At 42.9% G+C, this 20,928-nt stretch overlaps 1 protein-coding gene across 9 annotated transcripts in view; it reads right to left on the reverse strand.

Moving 5' to 3' along the window:
• Positions 1-20,928, reverse strand: part of ERBB4 (erb-b2 receptor tyrosine kinase 4) — a 595,041-nt gene that overhangs the window by 194,499 nt on the left and 379,614 nt on the right. For all 9 annotated transcript variants that reach the window (XM_085584640.1, XM_085584638.1, XM_085584639.1 and 6 more), the window contains exon 4: positions 4,593-4,727. In XM_085584640.1, the coding sequence (XP_085440766.1) occupies positions 4,593-4,727 (135 nt within the window). The remainder of the gene's footprint in view (positions 1-4,592; positions 4,728-20,928) is intronic.

Here is a 20,928-nt window from a genome sequence, read left to right on the forward strand (position 1 = left end):
CCTTTTGCTGTTGAAAAATCTGTGAACCAATAGGCAAAAAAGGAGCCAAGTTTTGGAAGAGAGGAGTTTTCAAGCAGCGTTTCTCTGGAGTACACCATGGGATTTATGACACACCCCTGAAGAACAAGACTTTTCCCCCTGTAACTCTGCAGCAGTGCTTCTGCACAGCTCAGACCAGGGCTGTTCTCACACCACAGGCTGCAATTAGACACAAAGCAATGGCAGAGGAGCACCACGCTGTGAAGAGCAAGGAACTGAAGTTGTTCTGCCTGAAAAAGTACCTTGCCAAAAAATTCCAGCTTTATTCACAGCTGACAGGCACTCAGATGAAAAGCCAGACTGACAAAGGGAATTTTTTCCAGTGAACTCACTACACTTCAGTCTGAGCAGAAACTTGGTGTCAAGAAAATACTTGAATCAAATTTCAAGAAAGTCCAGCATTTTTTAAAATAACTCCTTGAGAAGCAACTTAATTTTTTTAAAACTTGAAAATTTTAGCGTGATTTTTGCATCTGTATTACCCAAACAGTTACCAGCTCTATGATGAACACACATCCATAGTTCTAATATTTATAAGAGCATTACTGACTGATTTGAGCACATGCTATTGGCTATGGAAGTGACCTCAATGCAATAATTCAAACTCTACAAGCTTTTCTGTAAAACAAAAGATCCAAGTAAAGTTCCTCTGAAAATTCTGATTTAATACTATGGTCTTTGTCAAATGCTGTAAAAGAAATCACCTGACAAAATGTAAGGCTTGTCCAGCTCCTGCTAAAAACAAAACCGAGGAGAATATTGAAGACACAGATGAAAGCAGACAGATTTTCACTGGACTCTCCCAAAAGCTGCTGAAAGAGCTCTGCTAATCTGGAGGCATTTCAGGCAAGAAGCCTCATTCTTTTTCCCCTGCTTTATTTATTTTCCCTGCTGGGAGCTGCACCCTGGGTTTCTACCTCTGAAGAGCTGAGTTCCAGCTCTTCTATTAAGGGACTGAATCCAAAAAGTGGATGTGCTAACAGGGGAATAGGCTCTTGCAAAGCAAGGCTTCAGCATGTTTGGCCAATGCTTGAATTCATGGCTGATTTTTGGAAGGAGAGAAAATAGATTTTCAGCGTTGTTGCAGCAACAATTTCAATAACGCAAACCTAAAGGGGAAAATTTTGTTCCTTGGAGAGTTAAGTGCTTTTGAGATTCCCACTGTGATGTGCTCAGCCTAAAACCCCAGGCTGGCAGTGCAGAATTCAACAAACAGAAAAGAAGGCTGCTTTCAAGTTACAACTAATTCCAAAAGTGTCAGCTACGAGATACCAGTGTGGGTATTTCATATATTTTTATTTATATCTAGATAAATATACAAATATATTTATATATAAATATATATTGTTTTATATATAAATATATATAATTTATAGAAATATATATAATTTATAGAAATATATTTATATTTATAATATTTACTGTGCAAGCAGTAAATATTTCAGTGTGTGTGAGTCAAAATGCCAGGCACAGAGGCTGTGTCCTCGGAGAGAGGAAGCACGTGTGGCCCCTGGTGCAGGGTTTGTTTATCCAGTGCTGTGCCAGCAGCCACTACCTCTGTGCACGGTGACACCATGTCACTCAGGGGCCTCCAGCACCAGCTCTTCTGCATGCATTTGATCAGAACCTGAAGAAAAAAGGAGAAGCAGCACTCAGGATTCACATGGCTGCAGTATTTCTGTCAGTGTTTAAGACACCATGGCCTTTTCAGCTGGCTCCTTAGCACTGATGTGACAATGAAAGCCTGTGAGGAAGGGAATCAGAGGAGCTTTATTCCCAGGGTGCACTGGCCATATTCTCCTCTGCCTAGCACTGATGTGAATGAAGGAGATTGCCAGGATTGCCAGCTCCAAGGCATGACACAGGCACAGAGGCAGGGGACTGATTTTACTTGGGAGCCTCTTCCTTTCATCCCAGCCTTTTGTCTTCCTCTGCTGATTGCAGTGGAGCAGCGAGGGAGGGTTCAAGTGAAATTATCCCTAAAGTCAGAGCATGATCAGCTTTCCCAGCTGGCTGGGGACGGGGACAGCACGGGCACCTGCAGTGGCAGCTCCCTGGCAGGGCTGTGCCCAGCTGTGCCTGGTGTGGCACTGCATTCACACCAACCTGCTGCAGCCACTCTGGCCATGGCCAAAGCCCAGCAAGCACAGGCATCTCTCAGGCTGGGCACTCCTCTTTTGGACATGTAGACACTTCTGGGGGTGTTTTTTTGTCCTCTGCTGATGGCTGGAAACAATGCCAGCCATACCAGAGCACCAAACTGTGCCGGGTGCTGCGTTTGGATGAGGTGCCAGATGCTGACACCCAGGGCAGGTCACAGCCTCTGTCCCTGCACACATTCACTGCCAGCTGTGCAAGAGGTTTTACAGCCACTTCTGGGAGCCAGAGAGACGTTTGATAAGAGGATCCATGTTTACCCCTGAAAGAATTTTCTACCTAGGTCGTTGACATAGAAACCAAGAGGGAAAGAAGGGAAAATAAGAGAAACCTGCAACTGCCTATTCCAATGAGCACTTTGTGTTTGTGTCTTGTGACCAACAAGTAAAGTGTAAACTTAGGAGTTTTGTAAGAATGTATAAAAAACATGCATGATATAATAAAAACAGGTTTCTCAGAAGAGACTTATGTTTATTAAATTACAGTCCAGTTGTGCACTGCTCCATCCCAAGTAAGGAAAAACAGAGTAAAATTTGGGAGGCTATCTTAATGAAGCTGACTTGGTACATAGCTCTCAATCATTATAATGATAATCAAAATAATGCTGTTTATCTTATTTATCAAGTATAAATGGCAAAGCACAAATAGTTCCTTCCCTATATTTCAAAACAACTCAAAAGGAATTAAAAAGAAAAAAAGTTTGAAGAAAACTGGATTTTGCTCCATACATTCTTTCATCTAGCTGTGTGTGGGCACTAATATCTGCCACTTTTGCTTTAAGGGTGTGTTTCTAAAAGTACTCAGAATGGATCTTGTTCCAGTTCTTCTGAAATCATCTGTTAAACTTCTGTTACCCAAAAAGATATTATTGATGTTTGTTGCTTTTTTAAAAGAGCAAAAGCATTTGTCTTGAAGAACTGGGAAAGGTTAAAAGAAAAACCCAATAACAGAACAAAACAGAGTAAGAACCAAGACTTTTTCTTGAAGCGATGACTCTTAAAAGGGGACAGGCATTCCCTCACCTTCAAAGGTTTCATCAGCTCTACCTAGAACTGATTATCAGCAGTGATAAGGGTTTTTAAGATACAAATAAGACTATTTTTTTCCCAAGTTTCCAGGCAGAAGGCAGAAGTGAGGAGGCTCAGCTCTGGAGCTGGGATGTCCAGGAGCAGTGCAGCCTGGCAGGCTCCTGGAGGAAGCTTCATCACAAGTACCTGTGCTCTGGTATTAAGGGGAGCAGATGAGATATACAAAAGCAAGCCAGCCTTCTAGAAAATCAATGACACCACAAAGCACCTGGTTAAAAACAAGTTGCTGCTTAGAAATTATGGGGACTCATCAAATGGTCCCTACCCAGAGTCTGAACATTTTTTTTTTCTGAGTTGCCAACATACAACAGAAGAAATGAAATGTTTCCTGGCTGTAGTGAAATTTAGAGAGGCCATGTTTCATTTATACATCCTTGAGGGACACCTTCAGATATGGAAAGCAATCCAGAATGTCCCCAAATCTGGAATGCTCAGAACAAAATGTCTACTGTGGTGCCACCTTTGACACGTGACATAAACTTCTTCCCAGCCTGTCTCTGAATTTCAGTATTGGAACTGTTTAACAGCACAGCATTCATTCTGAATGCACTTCACTCCATTATGGAATATTTTGCTTAAACACTGTATCCTGTCACCACCATTCACTACAACTCATTATTGCTGCAAGAATCCTAAGAATGATTCACTGAAGGCAAATAATTCTTGGGAAAGGAAATAGAGAAACCCTAAGCACACAGATATTTCAAGTTTGGAATGGAAAGCATTAAAATAAAGAAAATATAGTAAAGAACAGAAAATGTTTGCTTATATTGTGAAGAACACCCCATCCTCTGCAAATTCTCTCTCTCTCTCTCTTCAACAATATACACACAAGACAACAGGCTAACTATTTTTTGAGGTTCACTTCTCATCTAAAGTCAGAATATCCATGAGCATTCACCATAATTACTCCAGCAGCTAATTATGGTGCCACAGACAGACCATTGTGGCTCAAGGAGCAGACTGAGCAGCAGGAACAAATGCAAAGCAAACATCAATGTCTGTGCTTCCACAGCACCACAGTGGCTTCAGCAATAAAGGAAAAAAAAAAGAAAATGCAGGAGAGAGAAAACAGATGAGAGAAAATTCAGAAAATGTATGATGTTCACAAATACCCTTTACAGACACTGTTTTTGAGAGCAGACTAAGTGGTCCTTCAAGCAGTGGACAAACTCAGAAAAATGTGGGGAACAATGAAAGGAAAATTTACCAACATAATTCTCCATACCACCAGAGGATCAGGGAAAACTTGTGGCCATATTTCTCCAGTTCCATGATGACAAGGCTGAGAATAAAAGCAGTACTTACATCCTGAGCTGCCGTTGGTTGGAACCAGGGTGAAGTTGGAGGCCCAGGGGTTACGCACGATGTCTTGCCAATGGATGGTGTCTGCAAAGCAGAGAAATTTGTTCTGGCCAACATAGACCCCTCCATTCAGTATCTCTGTGCAGAAGAACAAGAGAACAATGTACTTGTAAGACTTTCAGGCAGCTGATTCAATCTATTGCTAAACATGTGTTGGAGAGGGAGCATGAAATTTAAATGCAAAAAAAATTCTCATTTAATAATCTGAAAACTGGAGGACAAGCAGCTTACATGATTTGTAAACAGGAACCCTTTATTCACATTCAGAAGAAACCTGATGAAGACTGACACACAGTTGTTTCCTTCTTGCTCCAGTGTGATCACGTATGGAACAGTTCTGTATTTTGTGGGTAAAATAACCTTCAACACTTAAATGACTTTAAAGCCACAAGCAATCAATCACACTATACTGCATTTCATTCATTTGCAGAAAGGCTTAAAACTTACAATAAGGAGCTGTGCTGTGATGAGCCCACGGGACACGAGAAGGGGCCACTCAGCACAAGGTCTGGGGAAGATGTTGTGTTACAGCCTGTGCTGCTGTAATACCATCATCCAAAACACCCAAACACTCCAAGCAACGATCCAAATCTCAATCACTGTGGTGCAAAACTCCTATGGACATGCCATGCTGGAAGCTTTGTGTTAGAGATGGTTTTTAAACAGGCAAAAGTTCTGGGATTCTTCTTGGCTGTGGGGCTTTTGTGCTTTTTGTTGGGGTTCTTGGGTTTTCTTTTTATTTTCATATTTATAGCAGTTTGTTTAAAAACCCACTCTGTTGCCCTGTTTCTAAAGATTAAATTCATCTAATCTCAACATGAAAATGATTTTACAGTCATTGGTTGTAGCACCAGAGTTTCCTCTTGAGCAAAAGCTTTTTTATTTTTTACCCCTTAAACCCTTGCTCAAATTCACAATTCCTCTACTTAACCTGTCTCTTTTATTTCCAAAGCAGGAGACAATATCTGTGACTTTCATGAAAGTTAACAGGAAATGTGAGTCTAAAACCTTCAGTGTCAGAGCTTCAAGCCTCAGCAGAGAAATGCTGAAGGTTAGTTACTAATGACACCTTGGAATGACATGAAGTGGTGCTGTAGAGCCAGGAGTGCCACACTTCTCACAGAGACATGAAGAATAATTCCTGATTAAGGTAGTCTGATAACCCTCATCTGCCAGGAAAACCTTTAAAAGCTGTAGTGGGAATGCAAACCTTTACACGCACACCATGAAAAGAACGACTCTGTTTTGCTTCTTTTTTAAATTTCAGGGTTTACAGGTCACAGCATGCAAATGAAGCAGCCCCCAATCAAGGAATATATTAAATAAAGGATCATCTGTAAATACATCATATTAATCAGTGTTACTATTTCTTAGAAACCTCTGGTTTAAAAGCTTGGCTTTTCATTGAAAAGGGGCTTATAAATGAGAACAATGATAATAATCTGATACAGAAAATCAGTCCAGATTAGAGATCTTGCAATGATCTGTCTGTATAATATTCTTATGATCACAGAAAAAACCATACAGCATCTGTTAACAATTTTGCTCTGGGGAGAAGAGGGACTTAGCAAAACACCTAAAATCATGATTAGTGATGATTTCTCTGTGTTGTCCCAGCTACACTGGATTACCTAATCTATTATGACCCAGATTTTGATTAAAAATAACATAAAAACAGTGTAAAACAGTAAAATCTGCATTTATATCTTCTTAAACAGACACACAGTTGTTGGATTAAGCACTTTTTTTTGTCTTAGACATGGGGTAACTGAGAGGTGTTTTAAAAATTTTTATTCTATTTTCAGTCTCATGTGAAGGGTGAGACAATACAGATGCTATAATTCATGCTATTGCAATCAGAAGCCAACTGTTTTGTAATTACAATGCATATTATATACAATATTATAAGCTTTGAAAATTCTCTACAAGTCCATTTCCCACACAGAACTCTGCCTGGCTCCTCTGTCAGCTGGCACACAGAACTGGAATAATTTCTGGGTTTCAAGAGCACCCCCTCATGACAATACCTATCCAAGTTTCTTTCCTGCTAGGAACTTTGACACATTCTTGTATAGCAGGATCTCTATCTAAAAGTAATTCTAATAGTTTTAATTTGTGGAGAAAGACTTTTTTTTTCAGGATAAGGTGACCAGGAAGCGTATCATACACTATACTTCAGGGAAACAAACATATTTAACTGTGGTTTACTAAAAATAGCCTAAAAATGCTCTGACTTGCCTCATCACTGAATAGCAAGCGCTGTTTCTGCTGCTTTTTCCCAAAAATGGGATACAGTCCCCCCAATTTCCCTGCACTGCACCATTTTTCACCAGTGACAGAATTAAAGTTTCCGGGTTATTGATGCTTTGAGGTGCCAGCCCACCTGAGTAATATCCAGGGTGGGTTCTTGTGGATATTAAGTAACACTGAGATCAACATTTAGATTCAAACTTTAGGTTTAGCACAATCTTTAGAGCACTTGTGGTTGACTTTTCCTGCTCTCTGGGCCCCAGATTCATTTCCACTCCACCTTCCCAACCCAACCTCCTTTTCTTTACACCAAGTCCTCGGTGTGTGTAAATCAGCACAGATGCATTGGCTTCACTGACTTCAACTCAAAATGCATTTTGCACTTCTTTGCCCTCTCTTAGCAAGAACAATGCCTGGGAAGAGCTAATAAACTCTGTTACATGTTAAGCAAATGAAGCACAACTGTAATCAATATACAATAGAGCTGCTGTATAATGAACTCATCATCATAAAGTCATAATCTCATTTTAATTTACAGCCCTGAAAGTGAGAGATAAAGTTAAACAATGAACGGGAGGAGGAAGGCAGGATCTCTGCCTGTGCAGGCAGCAGTGGAAGCCAGGCAAAAAGAGGTTTCTTCTCCTGTGTGCAGCACCTGAGGTGCCTCTCTGCTCAACTCTTTCCAAAGCTGGAGCAGAAGAAAAAAATGCCAAGTCCCTGAGTGAATTTTGTAAACAAAGAAGCCAGTTCCTGCCAGAGAAGCCCCAAACCAGAATGCTCACAGTGAAACATACTTTAAATACCATTTAGGGGTGAGTATTTTTGTCTTCTAAAACAATTTTTTGTGACACTGGAAAAATGTTGACCCCGCTAGCAGCAAGTGCTACCTACCCCTGGGCATCCACCCTGCTCAGGGACATCAAGGTACAAAAGAGGGATTTCTAAGCACAAGACTCACTAGGGAAAAGAGTTCCTAGAAGTGCCAGACAACTTTGAACATATTTGGAAAGTGTAACACTTCAGAGTACCACATTCTCCTGGTTTGGCACCAGGGCTGCAGCCCCTACAAAGGAGCAGCATCAAGGGCTTCTGCCACTTGATTCTGAAGTGAATGACAAATCTTATCACCTTCCTTATTAGAACTATTCTACTGGCTTAAAAGCAGTATAATTCTGCAACCAAAGTTACACGAAAAGAAATCAGCATGTGTCCTTGCCACTGAATTCTGTCATTATTTTGCTTATTACTCTCAAATTATTGTGGGGAACTTATATCTGCATATTATTAAAATTCTCTTAAATGGTTATTTACTCAGGAAGCCAAATCAGAACTGTATTACCTGTTGCTATTTTCTTGCTTTCATTAGCTGGAGAAACATTCCCACAGACTTTGGTAACCTACAACACAATACTAACAGGAGGGATGGAAATGTTTCTGGCAAGCAAGAGACACAAGCACCTCACATGAAGTGCCAGGAACACAGACAGGTACACCACACCCAGCTCATGCTTAGGCTGCCAAGCTCAGAAAGGGACTCAGAGTTTGATGGAAACACATTCTCAGCCACCCGAGGCACACAATCACTGCAAGGGGACAGTGGTTCTACAAGGGTGGCATCTGCTTAGATCAGAGAGGGAAACCACTTTTCTTCTTCCACCTTTTAAAAGGGCAATTTATTGAGCTGACCTTTTTTTGGTGTACAGCATAATCCCTTATATTCTGCTATCCAATTTCTAACGTGGGTTAAATTGGCAAAACATGTTCTCCTTCTGTAATGTATCCTAGAGTGAAAGTTACTCATGTATGTGTCTGTGCAGTGGGGGTTGTAAACATCTATTTAGCTGTAGAATCCGTTTCTAAAATTGTTGCAAAAATGGTTATAAAATGGCTATTGCTATTCCAGGTTGCAAATTAAAAGCTCTTCTCTGGTGCTGCAAAATCAGCTGGCACTAGGAACTGGAAGATGGCATGGTGAGAGGGAAAGGAGCTAGTTCTGAAGTGGGCAGGCAAAGGGGAGGGAGTTAATTAGGAAAAACTGGGGTAAGTCCACTCTAACCACTTCAAAACAAACCAGACTATATCTTACACCTTTCAAGCTGGCTATGAAGGAAGCAGCTGTCTTTTACACCCCACCATATACAGGTATATCCTGCATGTATGTATTATATACCACATGCTGATGACACCTGAATTTCCAAGGTCAGCCTCACTAGGGCTGAAGCACCTTTGCAGGTTGACAGTGCTGCATCTTTACATAAACATCCCAGTGATGATGGGGATCTCTTCTGCTATCACACCCAAGATGCTGAATGCATCATCTGAAAACAGCTTAGGCCTGGAAATTTCATGCCAAACCAAGTCTTTTGATCCCTCAGCACAGTTCACTGCTGATGATCCACTGGGAAAGCACTTCAGGTCCATCATTAATAAGCCCTGTCTTAAAGGGTAATGAGAACTGGGTGCTTTAGGAGACAATAGCTCATCCATCATCAATCAAGATCTGAAGTTTTTATACAGATGATTTAAGAAGAGTTGGACTGTGCAAAATTGAAATGTCACATTTGTATTGGGAGATGGGGGTGTTTGGTAATGAAAATGAGAGTTTTAACCTTCTCCATTTCAGCTCAATGACCATACTGAAAAGCTCATGGATGTGGAATCTATATCCCAAGCCAGAAGCCCCAGACAGCCTTCGATCTCAATTATACAATTTCAAGTACAGTTTATTTGGGTCATTAGCTGGAAGTCAGTTTCAAGGCTTGACGGTAACAGCAAGATATTCTTTATTTCTATCAGAAGCAATCAGTGTTATGTGCAGCCTGTGGGTTTGTACTTCCAACTGCTCAATAACTAAGAACACTGGGTTGTAGAGCCTGAGCGTAATATTTATTTCCACTTATTGTAGAGCCTGAGCATAAATCTTCTAATCCTAGCCACCTGCTTTACTGCTTAAATAAAAAATGGATTATATGATTACCTTTCACTGAGTTGGATGGGGTGCCCTTCTCACCACAGAGGTGTGTGGAGACAGGCTCACAGGGTTCTTGCAACCATTCAGCCACTTCATTAGAGGACAACAGGCTCTGGGCCACTCTTCTGTAGCCATCTCCCCAAAGGGAATATCTATTTCATGAACAGGTTCAGCCAGAGAAGGCATTTGTACTTGGATTATTCCTCTGTGCGTGCATGCCTCAGATTCATGCCTTATTAAAATAAGACACCAAATCATCTACCTGGTGTCCTGGTTTTGCCTGGTTAACTTTGTAAAAGGAAAAAACACTGCAAAATATCCATCCCTTAGGGATGAACATCCCAGAGTTACAAGCTATGTTCCATGATCACATTTTCCTTTGGGAACTGCCTGTACGTGTGTGCAAGTCTGTGCCAGGCTCCTGGACACGGTTTCACCCTGCACCCCCTGGGCACAGAGGGTCAGACACATGGCCCCAGAGGGTTCTGTGCATGGACAAAGTGATCCAAAATACTACAGAAGAGAATAGCAACATCTGAATCCAACGAGGAACACAAAAGCCCCAAACCCATCCAAAAGGGAAGAAAGCACTTGGGTGTGAACTCAGTTTAAGATGTGCTTCTGTGTGGCAAGCACATTTTTCTCCCTCTCAGGATTTTTCATAGAGGTGCACAGGGAGAAATGAATGAGAAAACAATTTCTATTTCTGCTCCTTGTTTTTCCTATGTGGAATGTGTTTGGAGAATTGTTTACCTGCGGTGAGTGCTTGATTGGATTCTGGTGAGGATTGTTTGAGCCTGATGGCCAATCCAACCCACCTGGGGCTGGGCTCTCAGAGAGGGTCATGAGTTGTGGAGAGTTAGAGAAAGTAGTATGTAGTTTTAGTATCTTCCTTTTTATATAGTATATTAATGTATTTTAGCATAGTTATAATAAAGAAATCATTCAGCCTTCTGAATTGAGTCAGACATGGTCATTTCTTCCCATTGGGTTCACCTGCCTTTACAATGCTTGTGCTCCTCAGAAACAGTCCTGTCCTGAAGTGTAGTTTTTTTTCACTCAGTACACATGGCTTGTGCTAAAGGAAATGGTCTCTGTCCCTAATCCTGCCAGATTCACTGATCTTAGTGGTTTCTCCCTTTATTCCCAGTGAGCACAGCAGCTTCTGCCTACTTGGATCTTGATTCCCTGGAGTACCCAGGCCCAGCTTTACATTTAAATCATTTCCTTCCCCTCCACTCTGCAGGAGGCTTTCTGCTCCGTGGTAATTACTGTGCTTTGACGAGGGAGCTTCAAATCAAGGTTCCCTTTGTTAACCACATCCCTGCCATCAGCATTACATGTCCTTGATGCTAAATAACCAGGCAGACACTGTCTGACCAGCCCCAGCCCTGCCTTTTCCTTTGCAGATGGTAACTGCAGGAGCAGCACTACCTGTTTACAGCTTTACCCACCTCATTCTTTTCCCATCATGAGCTTTTCAAAAGCTGTTTGACCCTGTTGACTTTGCAGGAGGAGCTTTCCTGTAATATACTGGCTCTGTTACAGGGATATTAATTTTCAGGATGAGATGCTAATTGCCTCACTCTGTCCAGTCAAATTCTGAACCTGGTGTTAGAAGCCAAGTGCCTTGATTTACTGTTTGCTCAATATAATTCATGGGGTTGACAGGTATAAACCTTACAGTTATAAACCTTACAACTGGAACAATCCAAGGGGCTTCCTGTGGGCTGCTCCAAGTCAGGGAAAGAGGCAGAACAAGCCTGAAGAAGTGATGACTGGGGAGGGGGACCTCTAGTTACAGCCAGCTTCTACCTAAAGAAAGACTACAAGGGAACACAGACTTCTCAGAATGCCCAAGGACAAGAGGCACCAGCTGCAACATGGGAAACACTGATTAGAATTGAGAAAAGTATTGTTCCCAGCTAGAGTGTGGTTAAGCACTGGAGCAGACCTATCAGAGAATTGGTGCTATCTCCATCTCTAGAGAGTCTAATAAACAATGAACAACCTGATTCTTGTCTCAAGTTACCTTGCTTTGAGCAGAAGATTGGACCAGATGACCTCCAGATATTACTTCCAACCCAAATTATTTTTTCCTTCTACAGTTATTAATCATCTACTACCACAGTACTCACAACACTCCATTAGCAATTCCCTCAATTTTTATCAAAGCATACTTCATTTTAAAATTTTACCTGCTAGTAAGCATTTGGTGATACAAACCACCCACCTGGAAGACGACATGTATTTAAAAGCACACCATGTGCATGTATAAAGAAATGCTCCAGCATTTGAAATACAGAACCTGTGTCACTGTCCCCCATTTCATGCAAAGGGGACGCGTGGACTAAGAATGACAAAACTGCTGCCATTCAATCTTCTGATTTTTGGTGAGCAAAAAGAAAATTGCATTAATTTAAGTCACTGGAGAGAATCAGTGATTTATTTCAGATTACTGTCTAGGGAGAGAGTGACACATGGCTGGCTCACCCCAGAAGACACTCTTGTGCCCAGTGAGAGCAGCAATATGCCAACAGGAATGAGCACTCATCTCCTTCACAGCAGTCATGACTTCATCCCCAGGTGTCTCAGCCCTCCCTGATGGGGATACCTGTGTCCCAGTTACAGGAGCACACTGATGAAGAGGGGAGCTGCTACTGCTGTGTGCCTCTTCTGATGGCACACACTCCTGGGCAGTGCTTTCCTTCCAGCTGTTCCAAAAACCACACTTCTGAGCATGGATTTCAGCCAGGACACCCAAGTATTCAAACATTATTAAAACCTTCTGAAGCCAAACCAAACCATCTTTCCCTGCCCTTTTCACAGAAGGAGCACAGGACGTGATGGTGTGTTGTGCACTGGGTGCACCAACAGGGCAAAGTCTCCTTGGTATCCCAACAGGCTCCAGAAAACCTGGAGGCTCTGACAGTGCTGGAATTTATTCCTGCTGCCTGGTTATCTTTACCAGTGAGCATCCTACAGGACATACTCTGGTGTAATGACCCAAAGCAGCTGTATCAGCACTTGCTTGGCCTGTGTCTTTCACAACACAACCCTTGTTTTCTGCATCATGCACCCTCCAAATTTGTTCAGTGAAGGCTGAACAAACCTCAGTGTCACTTTGTGCGCCCTCCTGAAATGCCCTACAGCATCACACTGATCAGCTGAGACATGACCAAACCACCTCTCCTGACTCTTTGCTCATCATTTCTCCAGAGCTTTTGTTGTGACTGGAATGCTTCTCCAGGTGAGTGGCCCCACAACAACACGAGGTACTGCCAGCAGAGCTTCCTAGGGCTTCCAGGGCATTTCCACCAGCTGCAGATTATTCCACAAACTCTTCAGTGAGCCACCAGTCCAGGTGTCAAGACTGCAGGTGCATTCTTCAACCATCCTCCTTCACCTCTGACAGCTCAGAGTTCTGGTGGAAGACACAGGAGCCTAAACCTTACTGTCCCTCTGCTCCAACAGGGACTCACTCCACCTCCTTCCTTCCCTGATGTCAAGGGCAGGCAGACAACATTCAAGAGAATCTGAAGAAATATGGGGAAGCACTGGAGAGAGGGTCCTACTCAGGGCAGAAAAAGAGGAAACTGATGCTCAAGTTCATGTAATAGATACGAGGTCCATTGAGCCAAACACAACCTGGAAAGAAACCACCTCCCCACTGAAGAGTATCTGACATTTCACATCATCTCTGTGGGCCAAATTTGACAAATAGCACTGAGAGAACTTACTTTTACTTTTTCCCCTGAAGTTTTCACAAAGTTCTCTGCTCACAGGATATTCATCTCATTTCTTCAGCCAGGATGAGGCTGCATTCTTTGACTGATTCACTTTAGTATTGCCAAGACAGAACCAAGCATTTAAAAGCCCTCCTTGCCAGGACATTTGCTATATAATATTTTGATCAAATGATCACATCATGTTTGATGTGTCCTGGTGGCAGCTCTCAATCTATCCCTTCCATCAGCTGAGATATGGAACTGTGAGGCTGCCACACCCCTTTTCTCCTGGCATCAGCTCTTTCCAGGTGAGTAAATGCTGCAGGGCAGCTTGTCTGGCATGGCTGCTGCATCCAGGCCAGCTTTCCACATGGAAGTTGTGAAAAATACATATTTTATGATTGGCTTTTCGCAAATGTTACAATGAATATTATATGTGTAATGTTAGAAAGTTATGCTGTATTAATTCTCTTAAGTATTGTGTTAAATATAGTTTTAGGTTTAACATAATGTTAAAATAGAGACTATGTATGTGGGGAAGTTTTTTTTTAGGAATGAGATACTGACTTTGAGGAACACCTAAATCTTCCAGAGAAAAGGAATTTATGGCTTCTTATCAGAAGAAGCTAATTTCTTCAGGCCTTGCTCAGACTCGAAGATGCCAGGGGATTAAAGGAAATAGTTGACATACAACAGACAGAGTTTCTTGTTTAGAATAGAATGTATGCATAATCATGAAGGATGTATGAATATGCAAAAAGTGTATTGGTTTAAGGGTGATTCCTTTGTTCACAAGTCATGATTTTAGTGTTCAAGAGTATCTGGATGTCCATAATTCTTTGCTTTTTATTGTCTTTTAATTGTCCTAACTCTAAACTTTATTACTCTAATTGTATTATTATTTTTATAACCATTTTATTATTATTAAACTTTTAAAATTTTGAAAACCAAGTGATTGGCGTTTTTCACTAAGTCAAGCAGCAGCAGGAACAGAAACCTCAGCAGGGCTTCCCTGCAGCACCCCCAAGAGCTTCAGCCCTGGCATTATCTGGTGGTGCATTCTCCAGCTCTTTCCTGACAAAGCAAGCAGGCTGCTTTCCATCCCAAGCACATCTGGCACTCAGGCCTTCAACTTGGCAACCAGACTGATGGCCTCCTGTCTTGGAGTGCCAGTGCCTCAAGTACATCCTGATTGGCATCAACAGGCAGAAATTCCTTCTCTCTTTGGAAAAAAACAGTCAAGATCTGGATGTAGTGATACTTTCCTCCGTTTTCTAAAAGGCTGTAAAAAATTACTGCCTCCATAGAGCCCTTCTCTTTCAAAACTGCCATAATGTGGCTGGGAATAATCCTGGAAGGGTGCCCAGACCCACGTCCAGCTGCATCCTGAATTTCAGTACAAGTATTTGCATACAGGCTAGTAATTGGCATGCAGCTGGTTTTATGCCAGCTCCAGCAATTGCATAACCCAACTCATCTTTTCTCTGGGCTCCGTGAGGAGAGGAGTCTGTGTCTGCTGAGCTTCAAATTTCTGGATGGGATCTGTTCAAGTATGCTCTCACATTTCTATGCCACGCTGTTAACCTCTCCTGAGATACAGTGCTGACTCTTCAAAAAGGAATTTTAATTGAAATTTGTCTAAGGTAGGAGGTGCCTCTGCCTTTCCCTGGCTCTCCTGTGCTGAAACTAGACAAATGACATGGAAATCCTCCTCCTGGCATCTCTAAGACCTTAGATTGCACTTGCCCTCCCAGAGCTGTGGCTGGGGACAGCCAGCTAACCAAAAGAAGGCCTGTACAGTGAGGCACATGCATGTTAATCACAGTCAGCAGTAAGGCCTCCTTTGTAAATTCATAGATTTGAGAAAGTCTGAGTCTCTACTACCCCAGCTCCTATTTTTCCCCCTTCAACTGCCATAATTGCTAAGAGGTCTCTGTCAGTCCTGCTGCTTGCTTTTGAAGGCACATTTCCATCAGGTTTCAGATCTGATGGGGTGTCAGGGAGCCTGTCTGTGTGCCTGAGCCACAGGCTCTGTGGTAACACAGATAATGTGTTCCTGCTAACAGTTCTCTGCCCCCAGAACTCATGTGCTTTCTGTGATGTCACATTTGACCACACCTTTTTGATCTTATTATGGCCATTTTCTGTGCATCTGTCATAAGGTAACAGTGAAACAGTGGAAACCAATACAATGTGACTGAAAAAAACATTCAGATTTCAGGCTAATTTTCTTTAAACTATGTGTTGGTTTTGCACAGTCTGGTTTTTGGCAGTGGGGGAGGCCAGAGAGGTGACTTCTGTGAGAAGCTGCTGGAAGTTTCCACCATGTCTGACAGAGCCAATCCCTGATTGCTCCAAAGATGGACCTGCTGCTGGCCAAAACTGGGCCAATTAGAGAGATGGTAAAGCCTCAGGAATAACATATTTAAGAAGAAAATCAAAACAAAGTGGGGCACAGTTGTTCTCCTAGCCAGAGAAGAGGAGGAGGTGAGAACATGTGAGGGAAACAGCCTGGAGACACCAAGGTCAGTGGAGAGGAGGGGCAGGAGCTGCTCCAGGGGCCAGAGCTGAGATTCCTCTGCAGGCTGTGGTGAGAGCATGGTGAGGCAGCTGTGCCCCTGCGGCCCCTGGGGATCCACAGGGATGCAGAGATCCATGAACAGCCCCTGGGCATCCACAGGGATGCAGAGATCCATGAACAGACCCTGGGGATCCACAGGGATGCAGAGATCCATGAACAGCCCCTGGGGATCCACAGGGATGCAGAGATCCATGAACAGCCCCCGGGGATCCACAGGGATGCAGAGATCCATGAACAACCCCTGGGCATCCACAGGGATGCAGAGATCCATGAACAGCCCCTGGGGATCTACAGGGATGCAGAGATCCACCCCGAGCTGTGGAAAGCAAAGATGTTTTCAAGGCTTATTTTACTTCTCATTCTCCTCCTCTGATTCTGTGAATAATAAATTCACTTTGCAACTTCAAGTGAAGCCTGTTTTGCCCTTGAAGTGTTTTCTCCCAGTCCTTATCTCAACTCACAAGCACCTTGTTCATTTTTTCCCCTCTCCTCTGCCCTGCTGTAGCAGGAAGGGTGACTGAACAACTTTCATGGGTGCCTGAAAGTTTGCCCAGTGTCAAACCATGACAAACTATTAACCTTGAACCAGGTACTCAGGTGAGGAAAATAAGCACATGTGAATTCATGCCAAAATAACCACTTTGGATACAGGGAACTTAAGCAGTGGGTGACAAAGTGCTAAGCACAAGAGATAGTTCAGGGTGAGTGCATTCCCTGTTTTAAGACCACCATCACTCTCCTCAAGTGTCCCCTAGTTCTTCCAGCTGTTCTTAAGTAGGAGCCCTTCTCATCCTCTACCAATCCTAATTTTAACAATGTCTCACCCTCCATTCTGGCTTTTTAAAAGCAGCAATAAAAACCTGTCACAGCACATATCACAGTTGAGACAGCCACGATACACAGAGTATCACCACACAATTTCAGAAGACTTTAAGCATTTGCCCATACACAGTAACACCTCACCACATCAGAAGGCTTCAGGCACCTGCCCATACAGAGCAACATCAGGGCACTTCAGAAGGCTGCAAGGGTCTGTCCTTCTTGTCCTTCAGCCCAACCTTTTATCCCCTGATGTTGCTGTAGTGCCCCTGTGTGCCCTCTGTGCCCTTTGGTGGTTGCTCAGTGCCCCTGGGCACTCCCTGGCTCATTGCTGTCATCTCACAGCTGCAGCCTGTTGGGGATCAGGCCCAGCCACATCTTTTGATGGTAACAAACCTTCTCCTAAGACACCCCTTTCTTCCCCCAGCAGAGGAATTGCAGTGAACCCAAAGTGCTCTCAGTGATGCTGCAGCAGATCAGGAGAGATCACAGAAATCAGGAGAGATGCTGTTGTGACACAAATCAAACTGCAGTGAGATCTGTCTCCAACAACAGGACATCCTCAGCTCTCAGCAGTGGCATTTTCTGACCCACTCCTGCTCAGTATCCAGAAGTGTGGGCTGCCTTCCTGGCCATATTTGATAGCAGAATATATATTCTTCCTGGCAGAAGGATCAGTTTGCTTCCAGTGTTTTACTGCAGTTAAACCAGCCCAAACAGTCTCTCTCTGCAGGCAGCAAATGTGTGGTTTGTCCTTGTCTACACCCCTGCTAAACTGCAGCTGGCACTGATTGATGGTGTTTGTTTCAGTGAGACCATTTTTAATAATGTAGACAACAGGAGGGAAGATCAAGTGCCCTGACCCACCAATTCTGCTGTACTAACTGCTATCCTTAGCAAGAAGAACAAGTCTTAGTCATTTTTTTGCCAAAGCCCTTCCCAAATAACCCCACACGAGAGAGAGGGAGCAGTTGAACAGCCCATGGGATGTGAGCAGAGCTGCTGAGGGGGAACCAAAGCAACTCTTCTCCCAGCCTCAGGGCCCAGCCAAGTCAGATTCAATCCTCAATCTCTTCCCCTGCACTGCCCAAGGTTACCTTTGTGGTTTCTCTTACCATAGCCTTTAAGATCACAAATTATAAACAAATAAATCATTCTACAAGATCTCCTGAATGATAATGTCATTCTCAGCCCATGGAGCACCATGCCCAGAACTTAAAAAATATTGGTAAAGGGATGGGAATATTCATCCAATCCATTATAGGGAGGGATGGTGGTTTTGGAATTATTGTCTTTAATAACCTGTATTTCTCTTCAGCTTCAGGTGTCCTTGTTCAAATTGCATAGGCAGTGTAATGCTGCAGAACTTATAAACCTTGCTATGCCTGATCTTCAAAGGCTACAAAACATCTGTTGGCTGGCAAGAGCAATTAATTAGCAAAATTGAAAAGATGGTTCCTTTGTACAAAGGCTTGGATGAAGCAGGGGAGGGGGAGGTACTCCAGGAAAGTGAAGCCCAGTGAAGGCCTGTAAGCTGTGTGCCTCTGGGCAAATTCCCAAGGCTGGAATCTCAAGGCATTTAATGCTTCTTAATTCCACAGGATCTTTAATTACAGCCAAGAGAAGGCAATGAGATGTGATGTCAATGTTTAAATGAAAATAAAGATAATAAAAAGCCTGTCAAATTTACCAGCCAGTCTCCCAGACACAGTCCCACACACGCTGAGCACCTGGGTGGGTGCTCAGAGGAAATAACCAATTCCATGAGCACAGTGACAGGAGAGCAAAATAAAAAGGCTCCCAAACCACCCTCCCCACACCTTCTTAGAGGCTGTCTCCTCATTTTTGGCTGAGTGATCTCTGGAAACGACAGTGCTGGTACATGTGCATTTTGGGAAGAGCTCATTTTCTCACATTAATTGGACCAACATCCACTTAAAAACCATCCTAGTAATTATGGACTTAATTACAGGTTTGGGTGTTTGCAAGACACTTTTTTTAGGTTTTTTTTTTTGAAAGCAAAGCTAACCCTTCTAACCCTTTTAGCTTAACACCCCTCAGTGGTTCAACAAAACTCCCACTGGGCCACTGCACAAGGTGCATGTGCTGCCAACTCCAGTCTGCAGTTTTTAGATTTTTTAGATGTTTGGTTATTTTTCACCCAAAACCTGCCAGGTACTTCCCAGGGGAGCTGAGGAATTTTGGCAGGTGACAAGCAATGTTCCTCCTGTGCCTTTCCCAAGGCTGGAGAAGCAGCACTTTGGGATGGGGCTCAGTGTTCAGCTGAGGGTACCACCTCCCCCTGGATCCATCTCTCCAGTGAATTTGCCAGCTGTGAAACTCTCTGGGAAGGGGTAGGCTGCTTCACCAGGGAAGAAGGATTGGGTGACAGCAAGAATTTGGATAAGGAAGCCCAGCTCAGGCTCCTCCCTGTGTCCAAACCCTTCCACTGGCAGGAGTGGCACCTCACTCCAGCCCTTTGCTTAAAAGGATAAATATCCCTGACTGCCTGCCAGCACTTGGCACAAGAGGCACAAAGTGCCCAGGGCTCCAGCAGTCACTCTGAGAGCTCTGGAGTCACACTTTTACCAGTCTGGGATGCAAAATATTATCTAAGAGTGCCCTGGCAGTGTTGCCAGGACCCAGTGGACCCTGCTGTGGCAAGCACATTTTTCTCCCTCTCAGGATTTTCATAGAGGTGCACAGAGAGAAATGAATGAGAAAACAATTTCTATTTCTGCTCCTTGTTTTTGCCATGTGGAATGTGTTTGGAGAATTGTTTACCTGGAGTGAGTGCTTGATTGGATTCTGGTGAGGATTGTTTGAGCCTGATGGCCAATCCAGCCCACCTGGGGCTGGACTCTTGAGAGGGTCACAAATTGTGTTAGAGAAAGTAGTATGTAGTTTTAGTATCCTCCTCTTATATAGCATATTAATGTATTTTAGCATAGTTATAATAAAGAAATCATTCAGCCTTCTGAATTGAGTCAGACATCATCATCTCTTCCCACTGGCTTCACCTGCATTTACAATACCCTGCCACAGGTGCTGACACCTCTCTTGCAGTTGCTCTTCTGCACCTGCTCCTGAGTTATGGAAGAGGTGCTTTAAGTCCAAACAAGCTTCAATATGAACTTTGAGTTCAGTTGCCCAGCTCTGAGACACAGATGATAGCTGGTCAAGAGGAATGCAATCACCAGCCATCAGCTGCTTCTCCCCAGCAAGCCACAGGTAGCACCCTCACTGTAAATTCAAATTAAACCTACCAGATGCATATTAGGGACTCAGAGGGATCTAAAGAAATCTCTGTTAAGAAAAAAGCTCCATAAAGGGACTCACTGCACTCTCTTAAAATAAGACAGAAGAAAAATGTGGCCACATATCAAATACACAGGAGAACAACCTTAAGCTGATAAACAACCACCTATAATTAAAAATTAAGGGTTTTTTTTCAATGGTTTTGATTTCTTTTCAGAAATAATTAAGCTTTCCTAGCACGTGAAATGTTTCTGCCAGACAAGAATAAACAGAAGACTAAATGTGTCTCAAGGCTGAAAAAAAAAATCAAATCTGTGTAGTCATTGTGTTCCTGTACATTTTCCCTTTAAACCCATAACTCAGTTTTATATTTACTTTGTTAATTAAAACTGAGATTTATTAAATTTGTATCTTAAAAATCCAATAAAGAAGAAGCCACCATAGGCAAAAGCATTTCCCTTGATACAGCTGTTGAAGTGGCCCATCAATCAGCCATGAACACAGATATACACAACTGACTGTGCCTATCAGAAAATTATAAACCCACGTCCCACTGATGGAGGGAAGTTTTGATTATCAGCAGCATGTGCCACTATCCCACAAACAAAGAACTGTGTTCCATACAGGTAACTTCAAGGTGAATTTTTTCCCTCTGAGGTACACTATGCTTTA

Source organism: Lonchura striata, chromosome 7 (assembly GCF_050655825.1).
Source record: "Lonchura striata isolate lonStrDom1 chromosome 7, ASM5065582v1, whole genome shotgun sequence".
Classification (NCBI taxonomy): domain Eukaryota; kingdom Metazoa; phylum Chordata; class Aves; order Passeriformes; family Estrildidae; genus Lonchura; species Lonchura striata.